This window comes from Actinia tenebrosa, unplaced genomic scaffold (genome assembly GCF_029948245.1).
Source record: "Actinia tenebrosa isolate PJP-AT-01 unplaced genomic scaffold, QUT_ActTen_1.0 PGA_scaffold6__47_contigs__length_16458017, whole genome shotgun sequence".
Classification (NCBI taxonomy): domain Eukaryota; kingdom Metazoa; phylum Cnidaria; class Anthozoa; order Actiniaria; family Actiniidae; genus Actinia; species Actinia tenebrosa.
In genome coordinates this window covers 5,328,328-5,341,760 of record NW_028292583.1, presented here as the reverse complement: position 1 = coordinate 5,341,760, position 13,433 = coordinate 5,328,328, and the positions used below count along the sequence as shown (strand labels likewise).

The window sequence follows — 13,433 nt, the reverse complement described above, 5'->3', positions numbered from 1 at the left end:
GCGCGGGTAGGACTTCTTCGAAGACCCAATCGCGAAACTTAACGGCTTGGGGTAACTTAGAGCTAAATATCAGTTCATACAAACCTGGCTCAGATATGAACACAGAATGTGGGTGCATAGAAGCGCCCTGTTTTAGGGCCCTTCCTAACTCACTCGACCTTTTCTGGTATTTCTCAGAAACGTGCTCCCTGATTGCGTTTCTCGTTTTTTCATATCCTAATGCAGCTGCCACCTCTTTTCCCTTAAAGTACAAAGTTTCGCCTTGCACTATGCATTGCAGTTTGGTGTCGTTGTTTTCGAATACGCGAAGCATTGTATATCTAAGGAATATTTAACCCTAATATGCAACACTTTTAAGTTGGTTCATTTCTACGCTCAGTTGCGCGTCTGAGACGACGAAGACGTAGCAGTTTATCTTATCGCCGTCGCCGGCACTGGTGTTCTTGGTGCGCTTGATCTCCAATGTTATGCCATCCTGCGTATTTACTAGACGTAAACCCTGACCATGTAGGTCTTCGTCGTTAATGGTGCGCATATCAATCCATAACGCATATTTGTCCTTAAAGAATTCCTCAGGGCCAATTTGGTCGCCAAACTTACGCTTTGCCTCTCTGTAGACGTCTGCGGGCTTTATTCCCTGGGAGTAGACCTTGTTTGGAACGCCGTTGATATTCACGCCGACGTTAGTAATGTTGGGGTTGTGAAAGGCCTCGGAGTCGCGCTTACCGGCTTCGTAGGGTTTGGCAAACACCAGCATTAACCCCGTGAGACTTCTTCGGGGGAGGTTAATGCTTTGGTTGATAACCTCATCCGTCTTATCCAAGAAACTGAACGTCTTATACATCACTACGTGGTCGTAAAGGAATGCCTTTCCGGAGCTGTATTCCATGCCGGCGCTACGGGCCAGCTCTTCGCTGTACACGGTCTCGTACTGTAATTCTAGATTAGTGATAGAATAAGGATCAACAGCCCCGCTAATTGCGCTGTCCATGCCTCCAATGACGTTCGTAGTGTCCGCCAAGGTTACTTCAAACTGCAGTTCGGCAAGCTGCCTGGGGTAATACACACCATGGTTCGTAATTACTTCAAAGTCTAATGGTATGACGTACTTGCTACCGTACGCAGTTACTACCCTTGTTGCGTCTGCTACTGCGGTTGCTTCACCGGAGTCCGTAGGCGCGGGGTTAGTCTCGCTGCGAAGCTGACGTAGGATAACGCTTCCGATTCCCTGCTCTATCTTCTGCTCACGGTCAAAGGCCGTCAACCATAAATCTTTATACGTGGTGTACAGGTCGTACCTATTCAAATCCAAGAGGGATTCCCCGGCAAACTTGATTCTCATCTTAGAGACGAGGTTCCTACCCACATTATTGACGGTATAGCGCTTGTCCTTGGTGCTTGGTTGTATTGCTAGGTCAAACCTTAACGCCAGGGTGCCAGGAACCAATACTAGGTTATCCGTTAGGCGGGGAACGCCCACATACAGCGTTTCTCCAGGCTTTGCGCTGCTGGGCGTGAATGTGACCCGGTGAAAGGTGCGTTCTGCTTTCAGCCCGCCAACCTGCTTAGGTAATACGTTGGGATTTAACTTTGAGCTTATCATATATAATGGAAGTAGAAGGAACGGATTTTGATCCCCTTACCGAAGAAGGTCAAGTTGATATTAATGACGAAGAATATGAAACCCTGCTTCCTGATGACAATGTAGACCCCCGAGGCCTTTTTGAGAAATTGCTGAACAAGTATGGCGTCAGGGCCCGCGATGCTATGCGTTCTTTGAGAGATAAATTCAAGTCTAAGAACCCCCACACGCCCATTCCAGAATACTTACAAATGGAATCCCTTGGCGTGCGGTCGGACTTAATAGCGAACATCATCGAGGACCTAAGGGAGCGATACCCAAACATAAACCTGGCTCTCTTAGACTTCCAAATAGGAGACAAAGGGCAGGTTCAAGTTAGAGAATCGGGTAGGGAAAAATGGCACAACCTGTATCAAAGGAAGAATTCCAGCCTGCTTAACAACCAGCTTCCAAAAGGAGTCACAAATGCGCTTGGAACGCCCAACTTGACGATGCTAAGCACTTTGACTCAAGAGGAAACAGAAGTTGCCAGGGAGGCCTTTGTTAGTCGCCTTTCACTGCCGGGTAGCGAAGATGCCCTCAGATCCGCAATCAGACTGCAAGAGGAGCGTCAAGAAAGACTTAGCCAATTGGGGAGCGACGAGACTGCTGAAAAGGAAGCACTTAAGAAGGAAATACAGGAAAATAACATAACCATCGATGACCTTACGCGACAACTCGACTACGTAACCAAGAAAGAAGGCGGTATCGTCAGTCGCTTCGAAGCCGTCCAAGAGGAAAACCAAGCATTGCAGGAACGTATAAGAGAATTGGAAGACGAATTCATTAAACGAAATGAACTAACTACTAAGAGCCATGCCGACGAAATCGTAGACTTTAGGAATAGACTTTCTAAGGCGTTGGACGAAAAAAGCGACGCAAGGAATCAGCTAAGGGCTGCTTTGAATGAAGCGGCGGGAAAAGACACGGAACTACAGCGCTTAGGACAAGAATTAATGGAGTCTGTTGACAGAGAAAGGCAATTGATGGTGGACAAGGCAGTGGCGGAGGAACAAATACGGCAACTTCGACAGGCCGTCGAAGACTTGGAGTACGAAATAGATCGACAGCGAGTAATAATCGAAGATCAAACTCGCCCTGAAGAAGAAAGGGAGGCAGCCCAAAAGGAAGTAGAAACCCTTCAGGAAAGACTGGCGGAATTACAAACGCAAATAGAAGGTAAGGAAAAGGAGCTGGGGCTTACCACCAAGGAAAAGATAAAAAGAGCCCTTTTGGAATATGGCGTTCCACTGGCATTTGCGGTTGCTATTTCGAGCGTAGTAGGAGTTATCCTTAATGCGCTTAAGGCTACGGGCGCGGGCGTAAAGAAATTAGGCAATGGGCTGACGGACTTGGGAAAAAAGATGGCAGCCGGCCTTCCTGGGCTGCTGGGTTCGGTTGTTTCCTTGGCACTTAGGGCCGGCGGAGAACTGTTGAAGTTTGTGGGGAATAACATTTGGATCCTCGTAGTAGCTATTGGAGTGGTACTCCTGAAGAAGATGAAGGCTTAATCTTATCCTTGTGTATTACTGGTGGCTTATCGTCGTCGGTCGCCCGAGGCGTTCTCGACTGGGGATAAGTAAAGATAGTATTCGCACCGCCTTGATAATGCGGAACTAGCGGCAGCACGCTCATGGTGCTAATGGGCTTATGATTCCAAATAGCATCCGTCGAAGGGTTAACGGTCGGGGCGGCATTTATTCGTATGCGGCCGACATCGCTGGGGCGAACTTGAAGCTTCGCATATTGGCAATTAGCTATCATATGGAAAGTTACCGGAGTCATGTCTTCCGTTTGCGGAGGAACGGGCTCCGACGAAAAATGAACTGGATGTCCGGTATTACTTTTTACCCTGTATGGCGGTAATGGGTGGTTATTCTCATCAACGATCCTAAAACCGGCATTGCATGAGTACCCCGCCGAAATACAAATAGTGCACATGATCAATCCCAGGCCTCCAACCTCCACCCACAATCCGGCGTCTTGCCACTTGTCGCCCACGTACTCCTTTTCCTCCAGGTAATGGAGAAACCAATCTTCCTTTGCGTGCGGGTTCATATATTTCAGGGAATAAATTTGCTTCTAAAGGCTAAGCACCGTAAGAGTGCTAATGGTAGCGTGATTATAAGGTCGATCTCTTTGGTCATGTATGCTATTTATCGTTACTACGCCCGTGTCGTCTACTCTCATTTGCAGCTTTACCTTCCCATGGCAATCAGCAACCATGTGGAAAGTCCAAACCGATAGATTTTCGGCGCTGCCGGGGTTGGGCTCTACGGAGAAATGCGTAGGCTCCCTGTTGTTTGTCTTATTTCTCATAGGCTGCAGTACGCCATTCTCATCCAGGAACCTAAAGCCCACGTTGGCGTGGCTACTCGTGCCAATGCAAATACTACAAAGGATTAACTTCTTTCCCTGAGTAGTTCAAATTCACGGACATCCCCGTGACATCAACCCAAGAGCTCTGGGTGTATTTTTTCTCGCCTGTGTAAGTCGTATAAGCACAATCTACTCCAGCTACGTAGGGGTTGTTCATCGCCATATATAATAGCTCAGACCAATGCTTGCAGCTGCTAAGCCGGCTTTTAGTAAGTTATGGTCATATTCCTCGGTAACCTTCTTTACTGGTTTCTTTGGTGGCTTTTCTACATGCGCCTTCTTTGATGGTTTTTCTACGTGCTCCTTCTTTGGCTTCTCCACGAAATGGGGAATGTTCCTAAGAGTGTCAGAGTTCACGTCATTCACCCCAAACTTCATATCCTTAGTAGCTCGTTGAAGTTTGTTGTTGTAACCCACGACGGAATCGGCGTTGATGACCAAATTACTTGGCATTAACCAACAACCAGGACTCAAGGCATAATCCAGTCTAACCTTTGATTGCTGCACCGCAAGTTGATATCTTTGAACTGACTTAGAAATCTCATTCTCGATAACAGCGCTTTCGAAGAGAACGAGGAATACTTGTTGGGTTTCCTGTGACGCACCGGAGGCACTCACGATAGGGCTGCGGGTGCTAACTTGGGCGCCAAGGACGCAATAGACGAAGGCTTCAATACTTCGGTTAATCCTTGCTTGGTTCTTCAGGCCAATACCTTTCGCGGCAAAGAAAGGCGCCCATGGATATTTCTCTTTGCTTTCTATGAAGTAAATTAAAGTACCCCTCGATGCTTTACCACCAAGGTCGGAGAATTCCCATTGACTTGGGTAGCCCATGCCCGGAGTTTCTATGCTGGCTCCGACATACGAAGCATAAGTGTACGTTTCTCCTAAACCATGTGCGGCACCTTCTTTATTGCGGAAGTCAGGGTTGGTGAGCTTGAATTCATTCTTCAATCTCTCCCATGCGACTTTGTCATATTTATTATCCATCGCGTCAAAGATCTTATCGCCAGGAAGCGGCGCTCCTAATTCAAATAATATCCTACGAATCGTAAAAGCGACGTGAAATCGCAGGAAAGGAATATGGAACATATCCGCGGCTATACCACATCCTTTCGTGGCAGCCCAAACAGCAAAGTTCAACTGCTGCGGCCAATACCGCATGTTGGGGCCTGATAACCATTCACGGGCTTCTTTTCCTGAGGTATGTTTCATGGCGGTTTCTTTGAAGATGTCTCTGATCTTTATTTCGAAAGCCGCAGGGCCCACGGGTATTCCGAGGGTAGTGACCATCTTTGCAAAGTTATTTGCGCCGCCTTTGTTGTTGTAAAACGGGTAATCCTCCGTTGTTGCCAGTAGATTCTTTGGAAAATTAGGCTTTGGTGGTGGTGGCGGTGCGGGCTTTGGCGGCTTGGGAGGAGGGGTGTTGTGGTGTGGTGGCGGTGTCTTGGGCATACTATGGTATGCAAACGGATACGTCCTCCTCCTAAATACGTCATTCCCAAAAGCGTCGTACATTAGTATATAATGGATGTTATACCTTCAGCACCTCAGTTGTACCCAGATGTTCCCACCATAGGTCCTACAGAATTAAGCGCCGAGAACTTTCGTCTGAATAAAGCGAACTTAATACTGGCTTACTTGGAAGGGCAAGCGAAACACTACGAAGAGGTCAGGAAAAAGTACGCCAGAGCCCGAAGCATACTACATAAAATCGCGATAACTTCCGGCTCCATGTCCGTGGCGTTAACAGGCACTGGCGTTGCTACTTCGCTTACCGGGCCTGGAATAGTCGTTGGCGTTCCTTTAGCAAGCGTTGGAGCTGTCTGCGGCATTGTTTCCGCCGTTACGACAGGCATTATGAAGCAATTGTCCGGTAAGATATCCAAGCACGACACTCATATAGCCCTAGCAAGAGCAAAGGCTAACACCATCGCCGACTTGGTGTCTCAGGCTCTGCGGGACCGCCGCATAGACGACACGGAGTTTTCTTTGATCCTCGCGGAGGAAAAGAAATACGGGGAGCTAAAGTCGGGTAATAAAAAAACCATCGTGAAAGATCTTTCCGAGGAATCTCGCAAAAAGATCTACCAGGAGGCAAAAGAGGAGCTCCAAAGAAAACTCGCTCAGTAGACATCTGCTTTGAAAAGAACGTAGGGGGATTTCGACTGCACATTTCATCTTCTCGGAATCCATTCTAATAGGGGGTGGTTGGGGTCTATTTTGTAAAATATTTCGTAAATTACGTCGGGGTAATAAGGAATATCCTTATCCAGCCGACAGAATAACCACTCGGCCCTTTGCATATCTGGGACATGAGGAATACGCCTACCGGTAATTTCAGACAAAAGATAGGGAATAGCTTTGTAATATTTCCCTAGCTTTAATTTTTTCAATGTCTTTCGTAGACTTTGTGGGGTTGGCTCTTCCAAATTGTCCATGATTTTCTGCATGTCTAAATATACCGGATGTAAACCTTGGATATGACTCATCCAATCTCGGAAGTATTTCAACCTCTTATATGGCGTTTTCGTACGACCTCCATTGGCGTAATACTGTTCTCTGGTAGCATTTGGTACGGCATTACGAATATTCTTACCACACTCGTAACACTGTGCTGACGTGTCCTCCTCTATCTGCATTTTTTTGCCACAACACCAAAAGAGTTCTGGCTTAAGCACGTTAACTTTAAGCCTTAAACAAATCACACAGAAGTCATTAACGAACTCCTTACATTCATGCATCGTATATCTAAAGAATATCTTTCCCTCCGTTTACGACCCCAACAGAGCAGCAGTTAGGAACCTTTCGCGCTGTCGGCCGATCGCGCAAGACCCCCTGTAGGGCGGTTAACCGACCTCCAAAACCCCACCCCCCCCCCTGGTGTTTTTCGATATGCGATTTTTGGCATTGTCGGCGTTTCGCGAGTCCACCTAACTGCTGCTGGGCGGTATTTTTATCTTATCATCCAACATGGCGGCCAAGTCGTTTACCCATTTGTTTTCTTCCGGCACCCCAAAAACTATCACAGCTGTCATAAAAAAATTTCAACCGGAAAGAATTATTAAGAATTATTCAAAGATAATAAATACCTTTCAGCCCTTGACGCAGAGTACTTGCTTCAATGTATGCACAACATCAACCAAGTCACTTTGAGCAGCCATGACGTCATCTATGTTCTTGTACGCCATTGGTGTTTCATCGATGACGTCATAATCTTTGCGGCACTCCACCCCTTGTGTAGCCTGTACGTGGTCTTCAGTAGTGAAGGTCTTTTTGGCCTTGGCTCTTGACATCACTCTACCAGCACCATGGCTGCAACTAATAAAAGACATTAATTTTTTTAAAGTATTGTTATTGGATTTATCTACACAAACATGTTGTTGTTGCTGGTATATTACGATACCTGTGAAAAGATTCTGGGTTTCCTTTACCCCGCACAATGTATGACTTGGCTCCCATCGACCCTGGAATTATACCAAGCTCATCTTGCTGAGCAGACACCTGGTGAAGAGAGTTAGAACACAACTAAGGACATGGAGAAGGACTGATAAGATCACAACAAGGGATGTCTCTGCCCTTAATTCTACTTGTCTTAAATATCACCATACAGCTCCTCTATTTCCTTTTCTAGACACAGCTAGCTGTTCCTGTTATGTTCCCATTCTTCCTGGACTGAGCAGGCCCTGCCGTGCTACTCAGCTCTCCCTACGTACCACTTGTTCGTGTGCAGATAGTGAGGAATGGGAACAGCTGGTGCAAGCTATTCTGTTTAATTTGGGAATGATTTCGTGGCATGTATAAAATATTCAGCTAATCCATGGCCAAAAAACCTATGGTGAATAGGAAGTTTGCAAAATGCTTCTTACCGCTCCTTTTCTTGTAAGGTACACTGTTTTACCAAAATGTGTCTCGATATTAACATAGTTATGGTGACAATTGACAGCCATCCTCTCTACAGTAAATGATGGGATATCAGGGGTGTGCTTGGCTGCATCAATCAGTCTTGCCATCATGATTTCTCTGTTAACCCTGGCATATTTTTGTGCCCATGAAACTGCAAACACATAGTTTTTAAAGTTGGGGGTGCCTTCTGTCAGGTATGCCAGATTCTTATCAATCTAAAGAATTGTTAAACGTTCAGAAGAAAATTCGTTTAGTCTTTTGTCTTGCTTTTCCCCACCCTCCCCTCCCCTTCTGATTCATTACCACAGGTAACCCAACACTCTCATCCATGCCAATTCAGAGCTGGTAACAGTGGTGATATCTTAGTCCTTTTATCCAGTTTAAGCATATCAGTTTTGGCCATTGAACAAAAAGCTTACCACAGGTAACCCAACCACAGTGAACATACCTTAGCATTTTTGTCCAGTTTAAGCATATCATTCTTGGCCAGTTCTATATAAATTGATCCTATCCTATTGCCAGGACCACGGGAACCAGAATGAAGCATGAACCACACCCTATCAGTCTCATCCAAACACACCTGTAAGTACAATAGCAGTAATTAGTACTTACTACAGTAAAAAGATATAACTAGCTAAAAACTAGTGTGAGCTGCGTCGGTGTTTCTAATGAAACAGTAATGATGAAAAGGTAAATTATACACCGTGAAAAGATGAAAAAACTTACTGACGTTTCGGATGCTAGTCCTCCGACGAAGGACTAGCGTCCGAAACGTCAGTAAGTTTTTTCATCTTTTCACGGTGTATAATTTACCTTTTCATCATTACTTACTACAGTAAATACCCTTCTATTAACAATAGTCAGGTCTCTTATGGTCTTGATCGTTACAGAGCTTACACAAGTGCCAAACTTGGCATAGTTGTAGCTTATGGTAGTACTATCAATCTTAGAGGGGGAGCCCAACGTAAATTGTCCTTTAAGGGAAATTACGGAGGATTTACTTTTTCAAATTTCACGAATTGGGCTCCCTGTGCTTCTTTTTTAAAATATATTCATTAAATATGTAAAATCGTTTTGAATAAATTTTAAAAAGGCTATCTACCCATTGGAATGCATTATCTGTCATGGCTATCGATTACAACCCCAAATCTTAACAAAAAAGCTACTTTTCGGCATCTCTTTCAAACACTAGTGGCCAGTCCCACTCGGCCGTTGGCTAAATCCAAGATGGCGGCCCCCAGACTTACCTACAAAACCTGTAAGTAATTTTGCTCTTAAAAGGCCGTAATCTTGCTATTTTTATATTGCAATATATATAAAAGTTTGGTTTAACAGGCTTTCTTTGAAGTTTAAGTTGTTTTTCGAATTAATTAGCTAAAATTAATCGAAAATATAATTATTTCAGAATCGGAAATGGAAATATCTTGGAATCGATGCATCATATGCCAAACAACTACAACAGAAGATTTAAGATGTCCTCTTAGAGCATCTGGTTCCTGTTATGAACCTGCATCAGTCTATGCCTCTTTTCTTCAGAATGTTTTCTTCAGAAAGCATCCATTGAGTTGGTTGAGCATATTGAGATTTATATTAAGGAAAACAAGCTTCTTTTTATGCTATCTGAATTGCATTGCACTTTATATAATTCGTCTTGAAGCTTTGGGCGTTTATAAGACTGTAAATAAGACTCGACTGAAGAATTCATTGTTAGATCAGTTTCATGATGCACAAGAGCAAAATGATGGAAAAAATGTTTTCATAGTTTTCACGAAAGCATTGCATGGTTAAAGATGCAATCAAGATTAAAAGGGACTTCTCCGAGGACGCCACAATACTGGCCAAGGCTTCCGCAATTGTAAGAAGAGACATACTTGAGCATAAAGGATTCAACTTTTCTGGAAGTTTTACTACAGATTGTCAAGAAATGTCCACCCCAGTAAGTCTAAAGTCACTCATTTCTATGATCCTGAGTGGTTTGGTACTGAACTACCATCCAACTGGTTGTCATTCCTGCGTGACCCGTTAAACAAACAAGAGTTGTTTCAGTTCCTATCGTTGAAGGTTGCTGGACATAACTGGCCAGAAACGAAGACAATCCACGTTACATCAGGTAACATGCAACACATATGTCAGCTATGATACTCAAACAAAATATGCTGTATGTGTAATACAACAAAGGAAATTAACTAACAAATCTTTCGGCTAAGCGACCCCCCTCAGTTTTCTTACTAAGACATATTGAAAAGTGGTAACAATCATGCTAATGTGTATAACCTATGTTGGAATCACACAAAAAATGTTAACTACCGAAATGATTTTTCTCCAGGTACTTCTGTGATTTCCATTGGCTCTGTAACCGCTATGACAGATTGTACTCACGAGGAGGCAGATACGAGGGTTGTGGTCCATATCCTTCACGCCATCCAAGTTGAAGAGGTGAAAACTGTCCTCGTCCGAACCGTGGATACCGATGTCCTACTCATCTTGGTGGGAAAATTTCATGACCTGAGAGAAATCCAGCCGGAAATTGATCTGTGGCTTGCCTTTGGTATGGGTCGAAACTTTCGCTTCGTCAGCGTCAACTCTATTTGTGCTGTACTTGGTAAACCACGATCTACTTCCCTGCCTGTATTCCACGCATTAACTGGATGCGATACCACCTCCTGCTTCTTTGGGAAAGGGAAGAAGTCAGCCTGGCAGGCATGGGAGATATTTCCAGAAGTCACGCCCACATTCGAAATGCTTGCCAAAACGCCATTTATGCAGCTTACGACAGACTCGCCCCTCTTCAAACAGATCGAGAGATACACGGTAATCCTGTACGATAAGCTCAGTCCCTTATCCGACATCAACCTAACCCGGATGGAGCTATTCTGCAAGAACAGCAGAGCAATGGACAAGCTCCCGCCTACACAGGTAAATATTACTTTTTTCTTTATCACAATTTGTCTCCAATTCACTTATGAGAGGAAGAGTCAGGGGGCCAGGACGCTAACAGGACACATACTCACAATGACAAGTTTGAACTAACCCGCTGCACCCTCTTTCCATGAAACTAGGATCAATCCCTTTTTTAAATAATCCTTAATAACATCGACACTGTTGTTATTTGCAGGCCATGTCCTTTTGCAGCATGTCCGGCGCACCGTTTACCAGGCCGGTATCTGGACAGTTAGCAATCAGCCACAGCCACCTGTGCCATCACCAGGGCAGTTCTCGTGGTTTGAAGTTGATTGCAAATGGGTTCCGAAATGGATCACTATTCCCGAAGTATCCAAGGCTTGCAGTGAACTGATTAAGTGCTCTTGCAAACGTGCCTGTACAAGATGCAAGTGTGCCAAGGCTTCCTTGGGATGTACCCCCCTTTGTAGATGCCAATGCTAACAAAGTAATTGCATCAAGCTTAAGGGACAATCTGAAGAGTTTCAGCGATCGAACATTGTTTCCGTTATGTAGCCCTAACTTAATTCAAATAATATAGTTATCTCTTGGCGTTTCTATTAGCGCTATTTAAAAGTACATTTGTTTCGCGAACATATATCGATCTAACAGCAGTAATTTAGGTTCAAAATGCGAATTTGAGAAAGGGAACGTGAATTGCAATAAGCTTTGGCGAGAAGGGACTGGGAACTAGTATATATTCAAAAGCCTTATGTAATGTATATGCGAAGAAATATCCAAAAGCCTTATGTAATGTATATGCGAAGAAATGAGTAAGCATAATAGTTTCAGTCAATTAATGTCACTACTGCATTTCTTGTGAGCTGTTTTACTTGAAAACTGCAAACCACCACAGGTAGCCCAATTCGAAATTAAGATCAATTTTAAAAACCCCTTAATCCCCCTTAATTGTGAGAATTGCGTTGGGCTCCCCCTCTAACATTATTTAGTGGATCCTAAGGAACATCTCTGCCAAATTTGGTGCTTTTGTCACTTCTGTCACGATGGGACCTATATTTTGCCATAAGAGACCTGACTACAAGGTGTAGTAACTCCATCAACTGAACACATCCTCCCTTACTCTTTATCTACTTCGCCCCTATAGCTATATAAATTTGCAGCTATTAACTATGATTCACAAAAACTAGAGTATTTTGGTGAGAAGCATATATTATTATTCTCAATTACCCTTTTTCTCATGGATTAGATAACCATTGTTTTTATTGTATGTGCTGATTGAGCAAGTTAATTGGCAATTGACTGGGTACTGTCACTTAACTAAATTGAGCACATAAATAAGCCTGAAGCGAGATGACGTTTTACCCCCGTCTCTAGACCATAATCCTTTTCACACTGCTTTTGTTCTTTAATTATGACTATTGTTCCTGTATTCTCTAAGGAATCAAAAATTTTAATATGAAAGAATTTTAAAAACTATTATGGTATGAGTCGGGGGTAAAATGTCATTTCGCTTCAGGCTTATTGATTGATGGTTACCGTCTCTTGCCAAATAACATTATCTTGCTGTCATGATCATCACATAGCAATAAAATCACAGTTTTTTGTCTAAGATAAAATCACTAAAACCTTGAACAATCAATAGAAAACCCTGACATACCTCAACAAAGTGATTTCCAGTTCCCAATGTTCCTAAGTGATTGATATTATTCTTGGCTTTTGTTGATGGTTGTTGGCGACATATGTATTCATAATCCCCAGACAGTACTTTCCAGCTTTGCTTGACTTGTTCTGGGAGATCATTCATTCTCCATGCTCCAGCATCACCACTTCCACCCTAGATTACAAAAATTAAACAGATTTCTGGTCAAATGCGAGTTAGGAGTGGTACAAATATCAATAATTTCAACCACTTCTGCTTGGGTAGCTTGAGTATCGAGAGCCCACCTCTGTCAAATCATTTGACAAAAAAGGCTAATTAAAAGGGGATTTAGTTCATTCATTTAAAGTCATTATACAAACATTGTTTTATACTAACATGATTAGTTCTGCCATGTGGTATTGCACTCTCTATGGCAGTGCGCAGACCCTTGAGCGAGTCAGGTAGATGTTTAGCTAACATAGATGTCTTGACAGCCATCATACCACAACCAATATCAACACCAACAGCTGCAGGAATGATTGCATTAACCGTAGGAACCACACACCCAACACAAGCACCCTTGCCTATGTGTACATCAGGCATGGCTGCTACATGTGAATAAACTATGGGTAGTCTAGCTATGGCTTTAAGTTGTTTTGCTGCATCTTCTTCGACAGGGACACCTTGGACCCATGCTTTGACTGGAACACTATCCTGTATTAAAAAGTCAAAGACCAACTGATGATAGTTTTCAAGAAAATATTTTTCGGAAAATTTCTAGCTATGAATGAGATGATGTTTCAGGATGTTTCAAAGCTCAAAATGCGCGGGAATGTTTTCGGAATTTTCGACACAGAGCTATCTATAATTCCTAAAACCCTACCTCTTCATCCTTAGCAAATGTAATATGGGAAGAATAACGTTTTAAGAGCCTTAGCCTTCTAGTAAACGAAAGATATCTTCTGGATAATTTTGCAGACATGTTTG

The 13,433-nt window shown here is 43.6% G+C and overlaps 2 protein-coding genes across 2 annotated transcripts in view; one reads left to right on the top strand and one right to left on the bottom strand.

Moving 5' to 3' along the window:
* LOC116287807 (uncharacterized) overlaps positions 1-13,433 on the bottom strand; it is a 24,713-nt gene extending 11,280 nt beyond the window's left edge. Inside the window, exons 1-7 of the mRNA XM_089039340.1 lie at positions 13,330-13,433; positions 12,843-13,160; positions 12,465-12,641; positions 8,355-8,486; positions 7,870-8,121; positions 7,407-7,504; positions 7,093-7,321 (exon numbers count right to left, since the gene is read on the bottom strand). Of these exons, the coding sequence (XP_088895466.1) occupies positions 7,096-7,321; positions 7,407-7,504; positions 7,870-8,121; positions 8,355-8,486; positions 12,465-12,641; positions 12,843-13,160; positions 13,330-13,428 (1,302 nt within the window). The 5' untranslated portion in view covers positions 13,429-13,433 and the 3' untranslated portion in view covers positions 7,093-7,095. The remainder of the gene's footprint in view (positions 1-7,092; positions 7,322-7,406; positions 7,505-7,869; positions 8,122-8,354; positions 8,487-12,464; positions 12,642-12,842; positions 13,161-13,329) is intronic.
* On the top strand, positions 9,607-12,465 carry LOC148905899 (uncharacterized). Its single transcript, XM_089039342.1, has 3 exons — positions 9,607-10,016; positions 10,233-10,822; positions 11,022-12,465. Exons 2-3 carry the CDS (start codon positions 10,268-10,270, stop codon positions 11,199-11,201), a joined length of 735 nt encoding a protein of 244 aa, XP_088895468.1. The 5' UTR covers positions 9,607-10,016; positions 10,233-10,267; the 3' UTR covers positions 11,202-12,465.